The 26,571-nt window shown below is 42.4% G+C and overlaps 1 protein-coding gene across 2 annotated transcripts in view; it reads right to left on the bottom strand.

Annotated features, from left to right (window-relative positions):
- KLHL14 (kelch like family member 14) overlaps positions 1 to 26,571 on the bottom strand; it is a 138,348-nt gene that overhangs the window by 94,273 nt on the left and 17,504 nt on the right. For both annotated transcript variants that reach the window (XM_085605689.1, XM_085605688.1), the window contains exon 3: positions 7,663 to 7,784. In XM_085605689.1, coding sequence (XP_085461815.1) covers positions 7,663 to 7,784 — 122 coding nt within the window. The remainder of the gene's footprint in view (positions 1 to 7,662; positions 7,785 to 26,571) is intronic.

Here is a 26,571-nt window from a genome sequence, read left to right as displayed (position 1 = left end):
TCGGAAGCCAGATTGGAAGAGGTCCAGGATGTGGTTCGCTTCGATGAACTTGGAAGGTTCGGCGTTTATGGCCTTCTCAATGACCTTGGCTGGGAAGGGGAGTGGAGAGATGGGTCTGAAGTTTTTGAGGCCCTTCGGGTCGGCATAGCGTTCTTCAGCAAGGGGTTGATCTCAGATTGTTTCCAGTCTTTCAGGCATGTGGCGGATTTGATGGAGTAGTTGATGGTGTGGCAGAGTTCGGGGAGATGGAGGTGCCGGCTTTGTTGAAAATGTGATGCGGGCAGTGGCCCGAGGGTGCTTCAGAGTGTATGCTCTTCATGATCTTGAGGGCGTCGTCAGTGGTGAGGGGAGTCCAGCTGAGCAGGGTCTGCTGGGGTCTGGTGTCATTGGGTGCGGTGGTTACAAGTGGGGTGAGAGGGTCTGGGGTAAGGAGACTGTTAAAGCTGTCGTAGATCTCCTTAATCTTGCATTGGAAGAAGGTGCTGAGGTTGTTGCAGTGGTCTTGGGAGGGTAGGATGTCTGCTGTCTCTCTGCTGGGTTTGGCGAATTTTCTGACCACAGCGAAAATGAGGTGGCGGTGTGCGGTGACAGTGGTTTTGAAGGCTGAACGGTCTTCTAGGTTCTTGATGCTCCTCCATCTCTTCTCGATCCGTCTACAGGTGCATCTGGACTCATGAAGGGTGGGAGAGAACCAGCTAGCTTTTTTGGAGTGTCACTTGCCTGGCACTTTCTTGAGTGGAGCCAGTGTGTCAGCGCAGTTGGAGATCCATTGGTGGAGGTTGGGTGCTAAGGTATTAGCGTCTGCGGAAGTCGGAGGTGGTGTTCTGCTGAGTGAGGTGGTGAGCTGTTCTTCGGTGATCTTGTTCCAACTTCTGCAAGGTTAGCGGTGTGCGTGGTGGTGTACGGAGGATTTGGTGAAGGAGAAGTGGATGCAGCGGTGGTCGGTCCGAATCAACTCAGATGTGTGGCTTAAGGTGATGTTGTTGCTGGCAGAGAAGATGGGGTTGAGCGTAGTTCCTGTTGAGTGGGTTGGGGAGGTGAGCCGTTGTTTGAGTCCGACAGTGGTGAGGTTCTCCAGCAGGGATTGTGCGTTCTTGTCATTGGGGTTGTCCAGGTGAAAGCTGAGGTCGCCAAAGAGGATGTAGTCTGAGGAGGCAAGAGCATGGGGTGCGATGAAGTCGATGATGGAGTCGCTGAAGGATGGATGGGTCCGGGGGGTCTGTAGATGAGGGTGCCACAGAGGTTGGTGTTCGGGTTGGTCTGGAAATGGAAGTGGAGGGGCTCCATGATGGTCAAGTGATCGTCCGAGTGGGTGGTGAGGCGGAGGGTGCTATTGTGTACAGTTGCGATGCCTCCACCCGGTTTGTTGATGCGGTCCTTGTAAATAATCTTGTAGCTGTCCGGGATAGGGGTGGCGATGTCAGGGGTGGAGGTGGAGTTCATCCAGATTTCCGTGAGGAAGGCAATGTCGGGGTAGACAGAGACGAGTAGGTCTTAGATCTCCACGGCGTGTTTGCGGAAGGAGCGTTTGTTTAGCAGGATACAGCTGAGGTGGTTGGGTCTGGCATTTGTCAGTTGTGCGGTGGTGGGGGCTAGTGTACAGTGGCAGGCCAAGGTACAGCTGCAGTTTTGTCAGGAAAAGGGGACCTGGGTGTAATTCGGCAATGCCCAGCAGCAGCCTGTGTGGTGTCCGGTGTTGAGGGCGTGAAGGGCGCTGGTGTTGTAGCGGTGGATGGTCTGAGGACCAGGGCCCATGGTGCTGGGCCACCATGGAGTAGCGTGAGGGAGAGGGCTGGACAGCTGCGAGGCAGGAAACATGGGAAAGTGGCGCCGGAGGGGTTGGAGCTACGGGGGATGAGCAGCTACAGGGACACGCTGAGGGAAGGCACAAAAGTGACAAGAGGAAAAAGTGCAAAAGCAGAAAAGTGAAAGAAAGTGACAGAAACACAGAAAAAGACAGAAAGCGGCAGAAAAGCAGAAAATATGAAAGGAGGAGAAAAGAGAACAGGAGAAAAGGCAGAAAGCAGAGGGGCAGAGGGCTGATGACAGAGCAGTAAATGGCAGTAGTTCCAATCAGTGCACCCCCAGCCGCGTGTGTCAGCAGTCACTCACCGACAGTCTCTGGGTGGATTTTCAGGCCTTGCAGGGGGCAGCAGGATGGGGCCACAACAGCCTACCAGGGCCTGAAGATGTCAGCTAGGGTGGGCGCGAGTGTACTCTAGGGTGACCATGGCTGCCACAGGCCCCCACGGCAAGAAGCGCTGGCTAGCCGTGATGACCTGCACCCAAGAAGGTGGCTGCCTCTGAGGCTGGCATCAGCTGCAATATCCCGACCTGCAGAACTGCACGAGTGAAGCAACTCACCCCCAGGGGAGGCCACCCCCGGCAGGAGGTGGTCACTGGAGCTAGTCACCGGGGCTGGCGTCAGAGCAGCAGCGCCCCCGGAGCTGCCCAAGCTCTCTGCAGGAGCAGCTGCTGAGTAAGAGCACCACAACGCAGCCACTCAGCTACACTGCCCGGCCCCAATCAAGGCTATGTGCGGCCGCGGCAGTCTAGAAGACAGGTAAGAAAAGATGGGTGAAGGATGCCCCCGGGAAGTACAGATAAGTAATGGAGTAGCTCCTCCGGCTGGTCGACAGAGCCTCAACAGAGTGCGGCCATCTTGCTGCACTTCGCGCTCATGCGTAGTGAAAACTCTCTTATTGACCAATAGCCACAGTCTGTACATCAGAAAAGTACATTGACTCATCACCCTCCCTTGTGGTAGATTGGAGTGAAGTGGGGTAGATTGGGTTAGACTGGGGTAGATTGACGTAGGCACCTGGGCACCAGCTTTCCACTTGCCTGTGTCCTCCATTTCCTGCTTGTTCCAGCCTGATCTAGAGACACCGCCGCTGCCTGTGTTTTCCCACCCGAGTTTTCCCCCCAACAGAAGCCCTTCTCACCCCAAGACCTGCTTAATGCAGGAGGAAGCATGATCACGTCAAAGGCAAGCCTGTATGCACCCGTCTGCATCTGGACTGTACCCAGCCAGCACCATGGCCCCCGGTCCTCAAACCCCCTTCAGATACACAATCGCCAAGCTCTACACCCTTGACCCTGGACTCCACAACAAACACTGCCGCCGCACTGACCCACGCTCCATGGTAGGACCTTTCACCCTCACCGACTGCCACTTCACCTGCCATAGCACACACACCAGCCCATGGCCAGCCCCACCCTGAACACACCACAGACACCACCTGAACAAAAACGCCAACTCGCATGCACCCTTCTCATCACACACTCACAATGCAAACACACCAAAAAAAATTGGGACCTCATCTCTACCCTCACACCTGATGTTCTCTTCCTCACTGAGGCTTGGCTCACCCCACTTCCACGCTCAACATCGTCACAGTAATAGCTGAAGGATACAAGATCACCCACTGCAACTGCATTAACAAGCCTGGTGGAGGGATCGCCACCATACACAAGAAATCCATTGAATGCACCACCACATATAATGGCATCACCCCAGCCATGGAACACCTAACATTCCAAATCCAAACCACCGTTAGGGGCACCCTCGCCTACCGTCCTCCAGGACTCCATCCAGTCTTCTGGAACTTCATCGCCCCCCCCTTGCCATAGACTCCAACAACTACATTTTCCTCAGTGACCTCAACTTACATCTTGATGATCACAATGACATCAACAATACCAACCTCCTTGACAACATGAACACCATCGGACTCACCCAACTCGACCACGACCACATGCTAGAACCCCATCGTCACCAACAGCGATTGCATTTGGGTCAGCCACACCATGGAATGATTACTCCATCATACACTTCAACGTCACCAGCTCATGGACCTCTGCCCCAGTCTGCCCAACACCACCCTGGGGCAAAGTCTCAAAGGACACATTGATCAATGCCGTCAACACCATCCACCCCATCCTCTCCAACAACCTATACCAGAACGTCAGATACTTCAGCAATTGGATCACAAACTGATACGCTCACATCGACAACAACACCCACAGAACGGCCCTAAAGCAGGCTAGCTGGTACACTGGAGACCTCAGAACCCCTAAACAACACTGGAAACAACTGGAAAGGAAATGGCCCACCAGCAAGGACACGACCGACAAGACCGCCTTAAAGACAGCTTTCAACCTCTATCACAGACTGTTGAGAGAATCAAAAAAATCAAATTAAAAAAAGGCCTTAGTCTCACCCATTGAATCAAGCTCCAATAACAGCAAAGAACTCTTCAACATCATCAAAGAATTTTCCAACCCCTCAACTGCAACAAACAACATTACCCTCTCACAGGAACTCTGTGACAACATTGCAAACTTCTTTCACAACAAGACCACCAACTTCTACAGAAACTTCAAACCCCAGCCCAAAGCCACTGACTTCTTCAAGCATTCCAATGAACCTGCTACCACCACAGACATACGACTAACCGAATGGAGCCAGTTTACCCCATAGGACACTGCCTCCTGGTGGCCCTCAGAACTCGGACCTACTCCTACCCACACTGACCATGCTAGGAACCTGCATGGTTGTGACTATTCTTATACTCTTCGCAACAGAAATGCTAATATGGTATGAAGCCCCAAGGACAACTTCTACCCGACTTCAAACATCACACACTGCATCCAACTATTCTGAAATAGTCCAACCTACAACCAAAACTTCTCAATTATACAGTTTGAAGGAGCCCGGGAACCTAATAAAATCAGAGCGCTCATTGCCTTTGTCAGGTCTACGAAAAGCTATATAAATGATACCTACTGAGTAACTACTTACGTGACAATACAGAAAGCTCCTTTTGCCTCACAAGGGGAATAGAAGCACTATTTAGATCCCAAAGCAATACAATACAACATTTTACTAATGATTCCAATGTGTGTATGTGATTTACCACTAAAATGTCTAGGGTGCAAAACCTGTGCACACTTTGCCCTTGCTAAACAATGGAGCAGCTCGGGTTTGCAACTCAGGTCTGGGTGTGGATGTTCCTTTAAATTAGTCCAAGGACTCTGAAATCACAGCCTGTTGTTGTTGAGTAGGTTGAAGATGGTTCCTGAAATAGTGCAGTATCCTCTAAAATATATGTATTCAGATACTGGTCAAAAGGAACTAAAGAAATCAGAATCTAATGTTAAAGGACTGTCTTTTTGCATATATACATTTTATTAAAGAATATTATCATATGGATGTACAGAAAAATGCAGTAAATTAAAATCTAGTTCTTCCTTGTGGCGATAAACAATCTCATAGGCGAAGAACTGATAATTCAAGCACAAAAATAAACAGGAAGAGAAATAAATTAGTGTCCCATGATGCACTGCTCCTTTGATGTATCCAAGAAAAAATGCTAAAACGTGCAAGAATAAGACATCTTTCACCAAGCAATATGACTGCAATTTTACCCATAACTTCAAGGTAATGCATATTATCGTATTAAGTCCTTGCACTAAATACCTTTTCATATCTGTAAAACCTGTAAAGCAGGTATTATTTGTTTTACCTTAGTGGTAGTTCATCAAACTAAGTGACTGTATAAACCTTTTGGTATTCAAAGCTGCAATACCCCAAGTTACAGGCAAAAATATGAAGTCTTCCAACTGCCAGCTTTCCTAGACAATGTGACACTTTTGGAAAATGTAATTTGCTTCAGCCTGCCATCTCTGCAACTCAAGTATTCACGTTTGAATTTTTCCCTCTTGCCAATATATTACTTACTACCCCATCAAATCCTCTCCTTGCTTAGTATATCATACTTTTTAGCGCTAAATGTCTCACTTTCCTCACTACAAAAATATTGGTAGTTTCTTCTATTTGAAAAAATATTAATTTGAACCACATGGATAGGATTACATAACTTGCCTCTATGTATATGTAACATGATATGTTTTCAGAGACATGCTAACAACAACAGTTGAAACACAAGTTGTCAATAGGAGTACATTTCTCAAAATATAAGTTTGATTTATGTGTCAGATTCAGTCATTTATTTTTCCCATATAGCTTTGGGGAATTTTGACAGTTAAAATGTAGTTTTTATTGACAAATGCAGTGGCTCGTGCCTCTGGGAGATCTGGGGCACATACGCCTGCTGAGCGCAAACCAAAAAGTCAGATTTGATTCCTTCAGGAAGTTGGATGGGGAATCATAACCAGTGTAACTCTAACCCGAATCCCAGTGCATTGGGGAAATCACGTGCAGTCAAACACTCTACAGGAGCGAGGGCAGACCAGGACCATGCAGGACTCTCCCAGGGCTCCCGACATTCACCAGCTGCATGAGAAAGAGATCAGACAACACTCACAAATGCCGGCACAACAGTAAAGATGCCCACAAAATGAGTGAAAGCAAGAAACAAGTAGAGACCTGTTGGCACTGCCCTAGATTCAAAGAAGAAAATTGCCATTGTCAACTGTTTACACAGCCTCTCTATCTAAACTTCCTAATATTGCCTCACAGACCACCACCCTCTGCTCATAGAGTCCTCCTGTTCTTACACAGAACCCACCTTCAGTCACTACAGGATGCTGGTCTTGTAAACCCCTGTCCTCACTAGACTGCTGTGTTGCTTTGCAGCTAGGTTTGAACTCTCTGCATCCGAGATATACAGAGCCACATGTATCATGCGTTTTACCGGTCACAAACGGCCCGATTCACAGAATAGGGCTGTTTGCGACCGGTTAAATGTTTTTTGGTATGTATGAATTCCAATTTGCGATTCAGTAACATGTTACTGTATTGCAATTTGGATTTGTGAATACATACTGATTCGGTATTAGGAAGGGGCGTGTTTAGGACGTCCCTTCCTGAAATGAATGGCAGCGATATGTAGGAATGTTTTGAGACCGAAATGCGATCACAAAACATCCGCAATTTGACACCTACTTTAGGTAGGTTGTAACCCATTCACAAACCGGAAGTAGTCCCCACCAAACCCCTACCCCTTTATGAATTTTTGTAAAAATGTTTTTAAAGAGCAGGCAGCAGTCCCACGGGCCACTGCCTGCTCTTAAAAAATTAAAAGAAAACTTTAAAAAAAAATGTTTATAAATACAGCCCGTTCTCCGGAAAACGGGCTGCATTAAAAAAAAAATGATTGCTTTATTTAAAAGCAATCACACGCATAATGGCCTGTTGACTCCGGCAGGCCAGCATCCCTATGATGTTAGCGATTCTTATGGGTCGCAAATTACGACCTGCCTCATTAATATTAATGAGATAGGTCGATTTGTGACCCATTAGGAAACGCTAAATGAAACTCACGGAGTTTCATACATTCAAATAGCGATTACTTAATTGTGGTTCGCAGTGAATCGCAATTAGGTAATCGCTATTTGAAATAATGATACATGTGGCCCATAGACACAGACTATTTGTTTGGCCTTATAACACACTGACATACACAAGACATCGCCTATGACCCGTAATGTGGTACAAATATATAGATATAGATGCATACTAACAGATCGATAGCTAGGCACCAAAGTAGAATGATGGACAAGCAGATAGGTAGACGCAAGGCACACCACACTTCCATCCTTCAAAGCAACACTCATTCTTTGTACCTTATTCATGTGAATTTCTAATCAGGTATCCACGCTACAAAATTGTAAGTCAACTATCAATAACATGCTTACTTGTCAGTATTTTCCAGGTCTTCTTTTCATCATCATAGTACTGCACCAGATTGCTGGGTAGCCGGTCTGGCCCAGGAGGCAATCCACCAACCAACAACAACATTTTCTTGTTGGATCGAATTCTTCACCCAAAAAAGAAGGAGAAACGGAAGTAAATAACCTCAGAGAGAGCAGAACTGATCACAGAAGAAACATGTAAAACAAACACAACCCTTTACAATTATTCTCTGTATTCCTTTTTCCTTTTCACCCTTGCCAGACCTACCGCTTGTTTTGAGGAAGGAAGCAGGAAAATGATCAGGGAAGCTGAACATCCTTCTACTTGCGGGATAATATGCTCCCTTTTATGCAATTTGTTAGAGGTTCGTTTTGAATGACCTTTTTCTTATATTATCCCTTTAAATCATCCCTTTTTACAGTTGAATACACATGAAATACTCTGGAGTTGTAGTAAGGTTAAGCATTAAAGTTGCATGTCAAAAATCTTATTAGTCAAAATCATTATTATGAGCCATTCTACACTCAAAGAACCTTGAAAGAATTAAGGTTATACGTCGCGTGTGAGAGCCAACTCCCTCCTCAGACACTGAAGTGCACATGCATGAATAGTAAGTGTGTGATAAAACGTGCAGATTAAGGTCCACATGCATGCACTTCCGCCATTTTGTTAATTTATCACCGTTTCCTATTTTTAACACAGATCCTTACCCTCCCTTGACATTCTTGACCCGCGCGTTGGCAGCTGCCTTAGCACCATGAGCGCGCGGAAACTGCACTGTTGCTTAGACCCTCCCCAGAGTTGGGACCTGCCAATGTGAGGCACTCATCAGGCCGCGTGGACACACTCAGCTGTGAAAAGTCACTCTAATTTCCTTGCCCGTGTTTTACTTTCGCCCCATTTCCCCCGGGCCACCTTCTGTAAGGAGAGACTGCCCACTCCTCATGAGCTGGAAATCCGCCGCCATTAACCGTGACAGCAATTCCCAATCTGCCTGGCAGTTCCGGAGTAGATGAGCGCCATGTCTCGCAGGCAGCTTAATGTGCGTCCCAGCTCTAACGCCAGACCTAATGAATGCCCTCCTGTTCACAAGGCTCATGGCTGCCGTAGACCTGTGACTCAAGCGGGGAGGCCAGGTCACCCAGTCACACGTAATACTTTCGGTGACAACTCTGCCAGAATATAGCCCCCACGGAAGGCACTATTATATAAGCTATGCTCTCCAAAACGTTTGTGGCACAATATTTAAAAGATATAAGACATTCAGTCCTAAGTATGTTACATCTAATGTAGCACACAATATGTTGATTTGGCTCCACTTAGCATGTCTTTATGTACAATTTGGTATTCAATAGGGGTAGCATTGTTTCAGAGTAGCACTTTTAAGCCTATATTTAGTGGCTGCAGTTTTTGGTGATCACACCTGACTATGTTAACTGGCCTCCCCAAGACCTTCCTCTGCTCCAGGATGTTGCTTGGGGGCCATCCTGGAGAAAGAAACTGTGATTTTGGGAGAAGCACCCTCCCGCTATCACCAGTAGGTGCCAGGGGATGATGGCGTTACAGTGGTGGCTGCTACCGCATGGGGTGGTGGGGTGGGGAGAGAGGAATGAAAAGAAAATATATAGCACTTACCTGGGGACGGCCTCCGTCCTCTTCTCTTCTGACTCCTTGCAGCACGGTAGCACACAGGCTCCCAGACTCCCCTAGTCATTCACAATGCTGCTGTCACCAGCATGACAGCAGCGTCGTGATTGGTCTGAGAAGCCCGTTCGACTCTCAGACAGGGAGTGAGACCCGGCTGTGCAACACAGCCGGGCGGAGAAATGCTAAGTGCGCATGACTGTTTTGCCAGTCCAAGACAGCTGGCTAAACTGTCATGCACACTTACAGAATGCCCACCACTCCTCCACCTGCTCTGGCCAGGCCAGCCCTGCCCCGCACCTAGAATGTAAACCAACTGAGCCAATACGGAAAAATACAATTATACTAACATTGCGTTACTGTCATTTTATTTTTCCCTTTTGAACTGCTAAGACACCAGTGGGGCGACGCTCCTCTGCCTTATCAAACTGTGTCGTACATCTGTTGCACGTGAATATGTGACATTACAATGCGATCAAAATTATCGCCGAACGTTACATCGCAGTTTTTACAACGCAAGTCATCACAATGACTTGCGCTGGTGGGCGCTGGACTTAGAAATAGTATGATTTACTATTCCAACACCAGTAAACGTACAGTAGGGAAGGTGTTGGAATAGTAAATCATACTATTCCTAAGCTTAGAGCGCCATCCAGCGCAAGTCGTTGTAACGACTTGCATTGTATTACCCGCGATGTAAAGGCATTGCGATGCAATGCCCGCGTGGTAATGGAGGTTTCCCGTTGCACGTGGATTATTTTAAACTGAAAAAGCTAAATAATTTCTTTATGCTAATGTGATTATGGGGTTATGGTTTAATTGTTCTTGATACAGTACTGGAAGTGTTTTATTCCAAATCTGGCGCTGGTCAATAGGCATTTGCGTTGCATTACACGCAATGTAATTAGTTTTTTTTTATTTATTTATGTACTTAACTCTGGTTGGCCGTATGCCGGAGTTTACTACCCCCACCCTGCCCCTCCCCCGTCCCTTGAGGAGCCGCAACTGTTTCCCACGCAAATCCAGGTTTACGTTGGATAGTACATCCCAACCCGTAATCTGTGCACGGGGTTTGCCTCAATTTTGTGATGCAAACCGAGCGCAAAACGTTAGTAAATCTGGGCCCAAGTTTGGAAAATGCTGGGTGTGGATTTAATAGTCACATATACGGTCTAAAATATTTGTGGCCCGATTCAAAAAGAAAAATGTAAATCTATTGCCATACATTTATTCATGCTGTTGAAGTGAATTTACCTTTTTCTTGAAGTCACAAAATATAAAACTGTTGCAGTTTCCCGAGTATAGTTCCACAATTAATTTATGAATTCCTACTTAAGCCTATATGGGCATCTTTTTGCATGCATGGTTATATATATTGTAAACTTACGACTTGGTATCTGTGAAAACTAAATGTTATTCTACATGCAAATTTTTTCTCCTTGGAGAAAATATTTCTCCCTAAGCAGATATCTCTTCCTCCACATCCATACCAATTTAGGTGTATTCTCTCCCCATTTACGGTTTGAATATGGATTTCCTTTTTCCCCTAACCTGAATGAATCTCCTTCTGTATACAGCTTAAGAATATGCCTAGGAAAGGTTTGTGAGTGCCCACAAGCTCAGGCGTTTGTTGGGGGTTCAACATCTTTCCAGGGCTTCCCTGTCCTGGAAGGGCCAATCCCTGCCTGTGGGAGCAGATTTAGTGCCATAGTCTTTTCCCCTCATACAGATGTAATATTATGTAGGAGTAAATCGATGCACTAGTGTATATTCTTCTGTTGTGATTACAGTGTGCAATACGAACAGGTATCCTGGGACAAACACACTCGCTTCTGTCTTCCTTGAAAATCACATAATTATCCATGGAGCAAAATCTTTGCTTGAGTAATTGATGTTTCGACTTTGCTAGATGAATCCATAGGAAATATATTTGCTCACATTAGCAATGAATAAACATAAAAGTATATTCACATACGGAAGAAAATGCAGAGTCCTAAAGTTAAAGAAAAAGGTGAAAGTGACAGCATAAATAAACATGAACCCTTCAGCTGACTTTAGTCCTCAACAGTTAACCTGGAATCTAATGTGATTTTTGTGGTGGATATAGATAGGACAGAGTCAAGCTTGTCTGAATGTGGCAGCTATGTGTGGCTCTCTGGTGGCCTTGTCTTGCATTTTTAGGTCTCACCTGCATGAGCATGTGCTACAAGCTTTCAAGACTCTTGTATTCTATAATGGGCGTGGAACCAGCCCACTACTTGCCATTCATTTGCAGCGTTGTCACTCTTCTTTGCCGACTTCTAATTGGGCTGCGCTTCACATGTGTCACTTCCTTTTCTTTCGGTGGCACATGGACCAAGCACAGATCAAATAAATGTAATAAGTGTCCTTCTGCTGGCCACCCCCTGCATGCACTATGATTCAGGTACGGTTTCTCTTTTGATGTGGTAATAGCACTTTTTTTAATCTTCCCTCATCCACCCCATCCTGTTTATTCTCACCCCTCCTATTTGCCCCTGTTTCTTCTGTGCCCAATGCCCTTCGTCCCTCCCTCCCGTCCATGTTTCTTTTCACCATTCCAGAAGAAGAAAAAAACGCTATGAATCTACCAGCACTGGCCGCTTCATAGTGCTTTTTTTTGCTGTCCCTTTACCCACCTGTGCACCCCAATTACCACAACTTACCCACCCGCTGCTACTCATTCCCACTGACCCCTTGGGTACCCATTCCACTGACTGCCAAAGCCAATAGACACTTATTGGCTTTTCCCATGCTTGTTTAAAAGATGGGTCTATCTGGAAAGAGACAAGCGAAGAATTGACATCTAGTTTCTGCCACTTACCAGCTTCACTCATTTTTCCAGACTTCTCAGAATTATGTTTAAAACATGTTTTCTCCTCAAAACGTTAGCAAGTAAACATATTTAGCAACAAAACTGAGTTGTTCTGAGTGTTTTTCTTATAGTTCAGCACTTTTAAAAGTGTGTCAAATAAAGTCAAACATCAAAACGTATCATTCAGAATATTTGATTATTGCTTAAATCAAAGTTTGACTTCCTAGAGTTTTATATCCTACATATGCTGCGGTCTTTGACAGCCCTTACCCAACTCCTCTTTCAAAGTTGTTACAGCTCTTTACCAAATTCTCCTCTCCTTCATCTGCCCCCCTCCTTATCACGCTACACCTCCACACTCACCCTTCCCTTAAAATAGAAAACATATTTTTAATGCCACAGAAAATTCACTTTGCAGAAGATTATGAATAAAATTAAAGAGATCCTTGTAGTGTAGACTGTACCGCCCCATGGCAAATGGCTTCAAATCTCTAATGTGTCTCATCATCATTAGAACATTGGAATGTTGGGAGCTCCATTGAAAACAATGGAGTGCTCTGGGCTTCTAATGGCCGGTAGAAGCCCGGACCTCCAACATTCCAATGTTGTTCTTCACAGCTGTTGCTGTGAACAAAGGCCTCAAGAAGCCCTAGGGAATTTCAATTCCTAGTGGCGGAATGTTCTAATAGCCTTATAGCCCTCTGTAGCCAGCCGGCCTATACTTGCATTAAAGTCCCGCTCAGTTGTTAAGGGCCCTCTCCTTCAGCTCGGGCCTTTAACAATGGAGTGGGCCTTTAATGGCGGTATAGACCACTACAGCGGGCTATAAGGCTACATTATGACAACACAAAGCATAGGAATGATGTCTACTAGCTGCTGTCTCTTAAAGGTGTTATGCAAGCAATCCGCAGGTCAACAGCTAAAACTAACTTTATGAAATGTGTTAGAAATACTGTGTATTAGTAGACAGCGTACTAAGGATATAGGCAATTATCTCCATCGTCTTACTTCACCTAGCACATGCCTGCGATGACACACTCACCGTGTGATACATCAAATGTACTTGGTCCTCTGATGTTCTCCAGGGTAAGGAGAACATCTGAGTCACAAATCCCTCATTTATATTTTAAGCCCAATGTTAAACAACAACCTGAAATGCATTCTCATTTCCAAGACCTTTCTGAATTCTCAAAAAAATACCATTCTGATTTAGGGTTCACCTTAACAAGGCCACTGACTCGGGTTTTTAACCCCTTCCATGCGGGGCGGATTCCCCCGCTGTGCTGACTGCTGCTTGCGCGGGCGTGGTCATGACGGAACGGTTCCGTCATGAGCACAGCTCAACCGACGCTCATGACGGAACCGTTCCGTCATGAGCGTCGAAGGGGTTAAAACTAAGGTTTGTGCATTTCAATATTCTTGAATTCAGTTCTCCATGGGAATTAGAGGCAGTAAACTGAGACATTTGCAGGCTTTGCTATAAATACAAGGAAACACTACTAAGTTAGAAACTCTACATTTGTCCAGTACTCAGTAACGAAAAATGTGAAATCAAAGTTTAATTTAAGATAGGGCATAACGTCTTATGTGCTTAAATTCCCCCTAACCGCAGTTGGTTGCCAGATTGGTCAAGTATTTTAGTCACTTCAAATGAGTACTATTAGAACGTTAAAAAGACTTTGTCTGCATATGTACATTGTAGAACTATTTTTATGAGTGCCTTGTGTTTGCAATAGGTTGACATAAAGCTTTATGCACCCGTAGGTTTTATTATACCTTATATATTTGCATATTCTTTTTGCTAATAAGCTATTCATTTGATGCTGATGAAGATAACATTGCCCTTAGATTCTAATGGTAAAACAACCCTATCATTTTCCTACATAAGCACTATACTAATACTGTGATAGAACCTCTGGTTTCTTTGGAGTGCAGTATTTTAACTGTTCCATATTTTCTTCAGTTAATAAAGGTATCTTTAATTTGAAAGATACAAGTCTAAGTGGAATCACAGTATTATTTCAGATTATGGCGATTACCTTGTCACGGAATATGAGTCCCAGACTTTCTACCAACTTCTGGTTTGAGCTTTGCCTGGAGCGGCAAGCTATCGTTGGAGAATTAAGGGTGCAAAGAGAGCATCTGGTCAGTCCAATTGGTGTATAACAGTGTGGCCTAACGGCTGGAGCGGTCGACCTCGAAGCTGGAGAACCGGGTTCGAGTATCAGCAGGGACACTCAACATCCTGTGATTCTGGGCAAATCACTTCACCTTCCTGTGCCTAGCAAAAATGAATGTGTCTGTCAGTAACACAACTGATGCTCATGTAAAGCGATCTGATATCTTCGGGTCTAGTTCGTGCCATATAAAACTTCGGGAAAAATAACACAGATTAGAAACCCAACAGTTGTACCCAGGACAGACACTGTTCCATAACTGTGGACTCACTAATGAGCCAGAGAAAATGCTGTACATCTGTAAAAGAATTTTTATTTACTAGTAGTCTATATGGTGCTCTCAGTAGTAATAGAATAAACAGAGGGTTTATCGCAACCATTGAATAGAGACCAAAGGTGTATGATTGTTTAACTGCCCTCACCTTTACAACTTTCTTTATGTGTATGTTAAAGTAAAATGTAGAAGCCATTCTAATGTGGTAACAGACTCTATTGTATCTGGAAGTTCTTATAGAACTTCCTTGAACACCTCCCATTGTAAGCAATGCAAATCACAATCTCATTCAAGATGATCGAATTTCTGGATCAATAACAGAGAGTCTTTTATTTAGAATGAAGAGTACCTCAACAACAGACTATAAGTGGACGATGTAGAGAAATAGATTTACAGTCTAAATGTAGATTGTCCTCCGCAACCTTCAGCTTCAAGTTTGGTTTAATTTGATTGATTGAGCTCCTGTACATTTAATGTCTTCCATAATTGGTCAAGACAGCGGCAATAGCCATGGTATGACCGAACAAAAGTTCAGTGCTGTATTTAACAGTAATACCACAGCTATGAAAAGTCTTTTAAAGAGGCCAGGGCTCAAGATCACCAGTTTAAGTCAGAAAACGATAGCTCTTTCAAGATATGAAAACCTAAGACTCACTTTTCCAACTTCCAGACTCATGGCCCTGTTGGTCCTACGGGTGACACACCAAGACAGGCCCTTGCATCCAAGGTACACTGACCAAGAATTTGCTTTAAACTAGAAACCCAGCCTACCAATCCGAGGACATATTTGGACACATAACCAGCTGCCTCCTGGGCACCATGAATGCTGCTTCGAGTATGACAAGTGCCAACACTTCTTACTACTGCTACAGTTTGAGCATTCCAGTTCGTAAATCACTGAATTTTTCTGATTTTAGACACTTGTGGTTTCAATCTGTTGAAAGGCATATCCTTTATCATGCTCACTATGCTTAGGAACAAGGGGCCAGATGTATGAAGCATCTTACCCCTCGCAAACGGCCCGACCGGGGAAATATTTGGCATGTACCAAATTTATTTTACGAGATGGTAACCTATTATCGGCTCGTAAAATAAGGTTTGCGAGTCGCTAATAGGAAAGGGCGTGTTAAAGGGGTCCCTTCCTAATAGTGAGTTGCACTGGTATGTAGGAATGTTTTATAGTTACCACCAACTTCAAATTGGTGGCAATCCATTCACAAAGGAGAAGTGGTCCCAAGGGACCCATTCCCCTTTGTGAATGTGGGCACTCACATTTTTTAAGAGCAGGCAGTGGTCCCACGGACATCTGCCTACTTTAAAAAAACGAAAAGGTAGCTATTCATTTCTTTAATGTATCCCATTCTCCTTTTAAAGAAACTGGGCTGTATTACGAAAAAAAATTGCTTTATTTAAAAATCAATCAGACATGGTAGTCTGCTGACCACAGCAGGCCACCATCCCTTTGATTGTAGCAATTCACAGTGGGTTGCAAATTGCGACCTGCCTCATGAATATTGACGAGGCAGGTCAATTTGCAATCGACTGTGAATTGATAACAGTGCCAAACACACTGTTGTACATCACAGTTTGCGATTTCCTAATAGGGAATCGCAATAATTTGCTATTAGGAAATCGCAAATGTGATTTCGTACATCTGGCCCAAGGTCTATAGAAAACAATAAGCCTACTGGGCCATTTGTTGTCATCCCTGTTATACCCCATCAATTTTCCACAGACCTGCCATTAAATAAAGCTTTTGAGGTGTGAAGAGGTGCAGTGTGAATGCTTATGGAAGTCTTGCGGTCTCATTCGAGTTTGCCCTGTCAAATCCAGTGCTAGGAGACCCTCCAATTTTTTTTTTTTTGCGCACTGTGCTCGGTCATCTGTGTGCCTCATTATTACCTCCGCAGTGCAAAATAAGGAATAACACAAAGACGTTTTTGCAACTAATTTGCACACAATATGAGCATTGTTACATAGTTTTCCATTCGTAATTTCCTCCAGATAGGACCTTGAAGACATGGTTACCCTAATGCTATGTAATAGGCAGACTTTGTCCTCATCCCTTAATGGTCGCACAAGGAGAAGCTGAGCGCAAACATCGTTTTCCTACGATTTAGCCCAACTTAGAATGAAGATGCCGGCAAAAAACACCTCTTAGCAGTTTGGTGGCAAGTATGAAAAAGTGCTCAGTTTTGCAAGAAAGAATAAGGTGTACCTATTAGCATTAAATTCTGAAAAGAAAACCTCATCCAACTATGGTAAAAAAAAAAGGTTGCCTACTACACATTATGCAAGACATTGAGGTAATGATTGTTTCAAAACAGCAACAGCATATAAAGGATGCTCGGAAGTTAATATTCAGAACATCAGTTATGATATAATACAAGGCAGGAGCAGAATCATTAGAAAGGCTGATAAAAGGGGTGGTGCAGTCGTCATGGATTATAAAGATTACAGCGAGAAGATTTTCAATCAGTTTGCAGGTAGCGCGCGCGCGCTGACTGCAGCGGGGACTGGACTGAGGGCCGTGCATGTGCTGTTAAAGATGGCATCGGGCACAAAATAAATTTGGGGCCAGATCACAAAATATTGTGGTGCTATTTCAAGTCCATGGTGGTAAGTTCAGGCATCAAACACCTTTTATCCCAAAATCCTTAAAAAAAATATTCTGGGGGTGCTAGAACGTCGGTGCACATTTGCTGTGTGGTAATTGAGATGTATTCTGTTGTGTTTTGAGCTGCTATGTTTTTGTGCTGTGTTATTGCCATGTGACTTATGTTGTGCTGTATTGTGTTGCATTCTTAATTGACTATTTGGTCTGAAATCATATTTTGTGTTGTTATGTTGCTTTGTGTATGGCATTGTCTTATGCTCTGTAGTTTACTTTAAATGTATCAACAAATGGTTCTATAGTGCCATGCAAAGGCAGAACATGTTTTGAAAGGTCCTGCAACAAGCAACAACAATTTGCCAATGTCAATGGTGGTAAAATAGCAGTGATCGAGCTCTTCAACTACTTAAGACACCGGACAGCCCAAAACTGTGGCAGAGTCTAAGTCTTAACCCGTAATTAATTTGAGCCAGTGGTTTATGGTGCTTAGCACCGGCACTTCATCAACACCGGCGCCGTTAAGGCTATACATTAATTTATGGTAGGCACAGGGATTTACGCGATTTGCCCAGAATCACAGGATGTTGAGCTGACTCCCGAACCTGATTCCCCAGCTCCGAAGTTGGCAGCTTTGGCCATTATACCACCTCCTCTCCCCGCTTTCATGGTTAGTAGTTGGTTCTGTTTTAGGCGGAGCTAACAGGAGAAATAGGCTGGTGCAAGTTGCCTCCTAACGAGAGCCCCAGCACTTATTTTTTTACAAACTAATCATTGCTCTTAACTTAGCGCTCCCAGTGCTTGCTTTCTGTGATCGGGCCTCTAGAGTTAGGAATGGATTGATGTCTATGAGTAGCTCTCCTGGCTTAATACGATTAACAATTCAGAAGAATAAAGGTTTTTCTCAACCCCCCTCCTCGCACCCAAACTTCTCACATCTCCCGCTTTCCAAGGACCTTTGAAGCAGATGCCTACATCTCCTTGTCATTATGCAGTATCAGCCTCACGAAAGTTTGGCGATCTTGCCAAACTAATGAGATCGGGAGCAAAAAAAAACTGAAATGGGGCAAAGAGTAATAACTAAAGCTATGCTTGATTCAAGCACTTTTTTTTAGATTTAAAAGTATCTATTAATACTAGAGATTACTAAAGTAAAAATGTCAACTACTAAAATGGAAATGTTCATATGAATACACAGTACACAAAAGGAAGTCACTGTTCCTTGTAGAGGAAGAAAAAGGAAGACTTCCTTTGGTCCTGAAGAAGCGCTTTGGATCTCCTTCTGAGGCCACATACAGCAGGAAACATGTTGATCGTTATATATGTCCATTGGGGTCATATACCCAGCTACAGAGGGACATGATATCCCCTAGAGCAGCACCACACACTTTGTTTTAACAATGACAGAGGGATCACCCTAATAAATAGTACCCACCCTCCCTCCAGTCATTTTTTAAATACACCACTTTAGACTTCACTGCCACTTACACCCACACACCCAAACGGCTTCTCATCAAAAGATCTCAGATAAAGTAACCCTACTGGGGACCCGTAGGGCATTGCAGTGCCTGCCCGGCGAGGAGCAAAGCCCAAATGATGAAGCATGACATCCTTCGGGGTGTGTGAGGGCATTATGATGAGGACACACTGTCCCCACAGATAGAGTAGCACACGACAAAAGTTTCTTCCTTTTTCTTCCTCTACAAGGAACAGTGACTCCCTTTTGTGTACTAGTTACTTTTTGGGAGCAAGGGTCACTGGTCCTAATAATTAGCTCCTAGTGTCCCCCCTCTCTATACATAGGATCACATGAATACACAGTCTACGTTTCTACATTCACAGTGAATGAGTGTTTACTATATTGATGTACTGCCATTTTCTGACCACCACAAATACTAATACACTTTCTAGACAGACAAGGGCCTGATGTTCCAGCAACTTTGCATTTGCTTAGCTAGTGCAACTGACTTTGCAAATACATAGTCACAATTTGCAATGCACAACTTTTGTGCATTGATATTTGCGATGTGCATTATGAATCACTATGCAAGCATTACAAACCCTTCTGAGTGGCAAGGGGAAGCTAACAGCCAAGATGCAATCCTTCCCCTTTCATTTCACAAGAGCAAAGAAATGCATAAATGTTTTGCAGTGCTTAATTTGTAAAAAATAAATAAGTGCCAGGGCTCTCGTCAGGAGGCCACTGCACCTTGACCACACATTGGCCCGGGTATGCTGCCACTGATAGTAACAATACACTACTACCCATCACACTCCTACAAGTGTGACAGTTCAGACTATGTCAGGCCCCCAAACCTATGAGAATGGCTTGGGTGGCAGATAATAGTCATTTTTAATGTATATTAAATTCATAATTAACTGTTATTATGGTAATCTCGAAATTAGCCAGACACCGCCACCATGTGGCAGACTGTCACAAGCACCGGTGTTCATAATTAAGTGCTGGTGTTGAGCACCGGAAACCACTGGCTCAAATGAACTGCTGATGCTTTGCAAACATTATGTAGTTGCTAAGTATGGAATGGCATCCATCTGCTGAAGCAGGAACCATTCGTAGACTAAATATTAAAAATGTAACAGTTTACATACACTACTTGTGCAGGCTGTAGACATACGGAGGTGAAAATGGTGGTCTCAGGAACCAATGTATGCACGCCCCAATATCGCATTCCCAACATGCTACTTTATGGCATTGTGACCATGGTCCCTTTAAAGATCAGACGTCGCAGTTCAAGCATATTGTAAATGCAGATGCTTCAGAGATGGAGGTCATTATTAATTACTAGGCATTCATTGTTTTCTCTTCATTAATTGTCAATATGGTTTATTGAATATACCATTAAAGTTTGAAATGCCTTTCTGATTGATACCTCACTGTATACAATAGTTTGCTCAGGTTCCACAAAGAGCTATGAGGTATCTCCTATAGTCCTGTTTGGGACAAAAAATAAGAAAGCATTGCAAGTTTGAAGGAAGAAGAAAGTAAGAACAGGAGAAATATTCAAATATGTCTGGAAAAAATGAAGTAAATGATAAAGAATATTCAACTTAAGCTAGAAGCATGGGGTAAGGTAAACAGTAAATGTTGGTGATTTGGAAGGACTGCAAAAACAGATGGATGGACTCCTAGGGAGCAAAGGGATGAAGGCCGAGCATGCAGAAAAAGAAGTACTCATGCGTGATAGGAGTGGAATTCAAGGAAGTATAATAATGCCAAATCCTGAAGTTTTATTCAGCGAGACTTGTCACCATCAATTTGGAATTTTGTAGGAAACGTTGACTGGGACCCCCATGATGAGAAGTGGACGCTAGCAGCATCCAAGCTCCTAATAGAAAAGGGATCTTTAACTCTAGTATAGGAATTGAATACATTTAAATACTCTATTACAGATACAAGAAACATATGTATTAATAATATCCAAAGCTAAGGGAGTGAAAGTTAAAAGAAAATGTTGAAAGCAACGGTGAATAAGTGGTTGAGTAAACAAATAGAGCAAAGCATTGTGAAGTCATCAGATTTAAAGACTGTCAAACGATTGAAGATCCCAGAAATGTCAAAGGAACAGAGTTGTATAGGGATAGGGCTGGGGGACTCCTCCTTTTAGGAATCTCTCATGAAGAAACATCCTCTGGTAAGCCCATGCAATCAAGTGAAAATTGTATACGATCCAGACAGAGTAGAGAGAATGGAAAAAACTGAGATATTGTGTATGTTAAAATAATACAGAATCGAAAGTCAAAGACATTAAAAGTGTATGCACAATCAAAAAAGAGTAGATCTGTGATCTGGCCACAAAGGAACACTTTAGGCTGGTAGTAAAAAGAATCTTGACACAGGAGGACGGTCAACCATGCCTGGCAAATTAGTAATAGAGGAACACACAGGCAACAAAAAAGTCTTCAAGATAATAGCACAGCCCCCTAAAAACCAACGCCAAAAATTGAAAGAGTGGAAGTCACAGTTCACAAGCTCTCAGAGGTGGGTGTTCCTTGGCATGGTACAATAATATCCCTTTCGGGTAAAAGAAAAGAACTAAAGGGTACCATTTCAGTCATGTACAATGGACCAACTAACACACCAGAGTCATTTGATGTTCCATTTAGCGTGAATGAAACTAAAGAATCACACCAAAAATGGAGGTAAGGAAGATGGAAAAAATTAGTAAAGAGTCAGGGTTGCTTTTGGGGACAGACCTAGATTCAGAAACAAATGAAGCATGGAGAAAGAGGATAACAATATTTTTTTACAATCTAGTCAGAAGGAGAGCCAAGCAGGATAAAAAGGAAGTAATGTATTTTCTGAAGAGTTCTGCTATCATAATGTTGCAAGAAACATGGTATACCTCACCCTGGGAATTTGATGGATTCCAAACCTGCTTCTTCCCAGATAAATCATGCTGTAGTGGTAGGGTTATTGGGGGGTTACCCACAAAGTGTCAATTAATACATCAAAGAAAGTGGAAGAAATTGTACAATGGGCAGCACATGAGGGTTTTAAACATCTCTGTCTCTGAAGCTAAAGTGGCTGAATATCTTCAGCTACAGAAATATATAAAAGAGGTAGAGATGTTGAATATATATTGCCCCAAAAACACAAAAAGCGAACACTTTTGCCATCATTCTGTGAATAAAATGGTTTGGCTTCACACATAAATGTGTTGGAAAGTTCTTCAAAATCATTCATATCATCCCTACTTTTATCTATGAAATAAACAACTTGATAATTGATTATTTACTGACTCCAATAGAAAACTGGAATGAGTTGAAAAACATGGAAATAGTTTGGCAGGTGGAATGTGATCACAACCCTATTTGTATATCCTATGTGTGGAAGAAAGAAGAGCTCCAGAATCAGAGTGAAATGCACCCATAATGTTTAATTAGGGTGAGCAGAATGAATATAAATGGTGAGAATACAAACAAAGATGATCTGGATGAATGAAGGCTATAAAATGAAATAAAGAGGAAAACAAAAGCAGTGACTGGGTATGTAGAGAAAATTAACATATCTACAGAAGATGAAAACATAAGTGCTAGAGGAAGCTGTGAGGATTTGACAGAGGCTTCAGTCTGTGGACATCATGAATAATTACAGAAGAGCAGATGAAGAGACCATGGCAGCCACTATTCAGAAGCAATTGTTTTGATGAAGAATGTAAAGTAAGCAAAGCATTCATGAATCAAGCATGCTTATGTACAAATTAAATTATGAACATAAGAATGCAAAGAAATGTGTCTACAAACCTGATGAAACAAAGAAGAGAATTATTGTCGGAGGCAATGGAAGAATCTGCATAGTGCACCATTAGTGAGGGACACACAAACATTCTGGAGAATTGTGAATTGAGATTCTTCTAATGTACAGCCTAAAATAGATGCAAACACCTCACAAGAAATATGGTTGGGACACTATAAAAAGTATATTAATCAAAAATTAATTGGATTGGAATGTCAACTGGTATAAGACAATTTGAAGGTTCCTTGAATTCTAATAAGATTCTACCACCATAGATAAAGTGGATCTCTTCACGGAGGAGAATATCTGTAAGACCTTACAGGACTTTTGAGATAAAAACACACCTGAACAAAATCTTGTCCCTAATTAGGCACCTAAGGTGTTTGCTGAATGGTGGATAGCTACCATGCAATGTGTTTTCAAAGTAGTAACTATGCCTAGGGTGCCCTCAACTTCCTTGAAAATAGTATAAATGCCCAACTTTCCAATACAAGTCCTAGGAATTCACCCTTAGGTTATTAGTCAATAAGTCTAAAAGGTAATGACAAGAAAGTGTTCACAATATTCGTATTGATTCATATACAAGAGCGGTCTGAAGAAATGGATTATAATTTCCCGAATCGAAATAGGATTTAGAAAAAATTCATCAAACAGATCAATTTTGTTTGTTATATTCTGGAAAGGTTTGTTACTGTTAAGAAACACAATATATACTGCAATTCTAGACTATGCAACTGTTCAATATAAGGGAAAGGAAACATCTGTGAGGAAATTTGCAGGCAGCCACTATGGAGCCGTAAATCATGAGGGTAATTGAAGACCTCAATGCGAATTTGGCAGCCCAAGTGAGATATGGAGTGAAAAGAGAACTTAAACGGAAGCAGATGACAAATATAGGGGTTATGAAAAGCTGCTTTCGCCCCAAATGCTTTCCAATATGTACAGGAGTGATTTATTGGATTTCCTAAATGAATTGAATGCAGACAGACCCAGGATTATAAAGCTTCAAAATGTCCTTATCAGCGTATGCTTAGTATTCAATGAAACAGGATTTTGATAAACCAAGCAAAACCAAAAGTAATAAATTGAAGTCATTAGAACACTGAGTGCAACTCGATAAACTTCTACCATCATGGGATAACTAACTGGAGAAAATGACAGGTTTCAAATATCTGGGAGCGACTTCCATCTAATATAGGAAATGAAAATATATACTTGGAACACACAATTTCAAAAGCAGAAGTAACTATGAATGGCCTTTTACTATTTGAGAAGAGGCATTGGACCAACATCATTGATCAGATGGAGGAAATTCATGAATTAAGCCTACATGGACCTGAAATGTAGGGGTTATTGTCACAATTGAAACTTTAAGATAATCGGCAAAGAAAAGTTTGAAAAAAAAGCATAGGGTTCCAAATTCAGTCATAAATCTGGCAGATTATTAGACAACAAATATGAAAGCACGGATGGCCTGGGTTTGAAACATACATGGGGAAAACCTTAAAACCTTAAATTCAAAGGAATAGATCGTACTCAGAGTTTAACATCCATCAATGATTGAAAACAGTTTTCACAAGAAATTACAAGAAAAATTTCCTTGGAGGAGGAAATCAGAACATGAAAAGACAATACATAATCTATGGAGTGTTTCTTAGGAAGGAAATTTTCCCTGGTGAAGTTCTGCATCAAGAATATAGTCCCTGGTTCCTACAATGAAGGAAAGCTGACTATATGTGATGACCAGTATGAACTTTTTGGTGACCTTGGAGAATCTGGCAAAAAGACAGAAAAAGCAAACATCAATCTGTGAGACTGGCCTTGGAGTAGCTGCTATTCTATTCACGCTGGTTAGAAGATTTTCCAGGAGCTTAGCAAAATGTACTTCGAGGGCGTCTGTTGTACCTCTACATTGGTCTCCAGAAACATTTCTGTCTACTGTAAAGCCATATAATAAATTACACTTCAAAATTAGGCAGGCCGCTGATCTGCTGTAAGCAACGTCTTTTTTGTTTTTACTGTTTACCTCTTGTTGTCCTTGTCTGCACAGTAATTGCAGATCTGTGGGCCCTCACATGTGTGATGCCCAGGGATCAAGTGCCCAGCTGCCATGTCTTTGTAATGGCCCTGGTTTTTAATCTGTACTACCCAGAAGGAGCTAAGACTGAAAGATCTCCTGAAAATTATGACAACATCAGGAATTTGAGCCTCTAAAGATTGCCTGTGTTCATTTTGAGTGATATAAATCGCCAAAATGACAAGAGTGGTGGTGAGGTTTCTTAAGAGACATTTCTAGAAATTGAATATGAGGATGCATTAAATGAGTAAAATGCAATATGGAACTGGATTGAAATTTCTCTTGTGTGTCCATGTGCTTTCTTCTTCCCTACCCCCTTTATATGTGGTTTTGGCATTTGCATGTGTGTGAATATGTGTGTATGTATGGGTGTGTTTCTATTTTTCCTTTAACCTTGCCTTAAATTTTGTGAATACATGGATTGAAATACTTAAATTTTGTATACACAAGGTCCTTAGCTGAATGTGAATAAACACACAAACACTTACAAATAGATTGCAGGAGCGTACAATCACCTGTGAGTATTATAACCCAATTGAATCTGATTTTAAACTTGTGGGATTATAAACTACACTGCAGATATGTGAGCAATTACAACAGGGATTGCAGAGTAATCACGCCTAGGTGACTTGGAGGAATTACCCATTGTGCATTTCCATGTGCTCTTAGATAGTACAGCTACATAGCTCAACCAATATTAATAAGCGCCATCCTTTAGAATACAGTGCGCATCCAGCACCAATGTTTATCAAATAGGAAAAAAAGTTCTTTTTATCCAGGATTCAGTACTTAATAAAGTCAAAATCCAGAATAAAATAAAATAATAAAGTAATGAATTCTAGAGGCCTTATTAACTGCGAACCTAAATTTAACCAGCAAGAAATATATGCAATACGTAAAACTGAAGACAGAGCTTAGCTCATTTCCTGAAGGATAGATGCTAATTTGAGAAACGATGATCAGGTTTAACTTTCTACATTGCCATAAAATCTGCCACAACAAATGTGACAGCTTTAGATAAATAATGCATCATATCCTATAATGTGCAATGTGTACACTTAATTTGCATAGCTGAATATATTAACATTATGTTAGTGAATATTTGTTCAAAATCAGGACCACAAAAGTAGAACGATGAGCACTGGTGCACGTTTAAGATCAGAGAGAACATATCCATTAAGCCCCTATCACATGAACTAGTTGATACTTGTTCCCAGAAAGAGGAAGAGCCAGCAGTTGGAGCATAGATATTTTGAGGTGAAAGTCAGTGAGAAATGTATTGTCGTTTGTAACCAACATTCCTCAGTATACATGTGGCAACATTGAAAATTGACAATGGTTCTCTAAGAATATCGATTCCATTTTTTCTTCCATTCACATGAGTCACAATAATGGCATCACTGGCTTTTCTTAGATTCAGTATCTCATTAAGTATGAAGTGACTATTCTGCAGAATAACAATGCAACAAAGACAATTTTAAAGTAAGACAGGGCTATATTGTACAGCTGATATTATCTTATATCGTATAAATGTGTCCCTGTGGTGAGCAGTTTATCTGGTTATAGGTGTAGCTACATGCTACAATACCCTCCTGTTCAATCCCCGTCTACGACCTAGCATGGACCATGTCAAAAATGAGAAGTGAAGCAATACAGCTAATGTAAAGATTGTTTAAGGAGATTCAGTTTAGTCCTTGGATACCTCAGATATTTGTATTAAAAATTATCTGTGGTCAGAAGGAGAGTCGCGAATTAAACATTTTCATCCCACCATTTTACAATGTGACAAAGCATAATGATAAATAACAGATAGACAAAATGTTTAAAATACAGAACATGTCTTGAGTCTGACGCTGTTCAAGACAGCAGCTAGCATCTTTACAATTTAATTTGAAGCTAGTGAGTTCATAGAATGTTCTCCATGTGTGAACTATATTTGGCAAGGTCTTTCAACTATATCTAGAATTCTGTTTCCAAAACCTTTTTCATCATTCCAGGAATTCTTTTATGGGTCTCTAATGATTCTTTGATGAAATCT

This window comes from Triturus cristatus, chromosome 5_1 (genome assembly GCF_964204655.1).
Source record: "Triturus cristatus chromosome 5_1, aTriCri1.1, whole genome shotgun sequence".
Taxonomy (NCBI): domain Eukaryota; kingdom Metazoa; phylum Chordata; class Amphibia; order Caudata; family Salamandridae; genus Triturus; species Triturus cristatus.
This window is presented reverse-complemented; position numbering and strand designations above follow the sequence as displayed.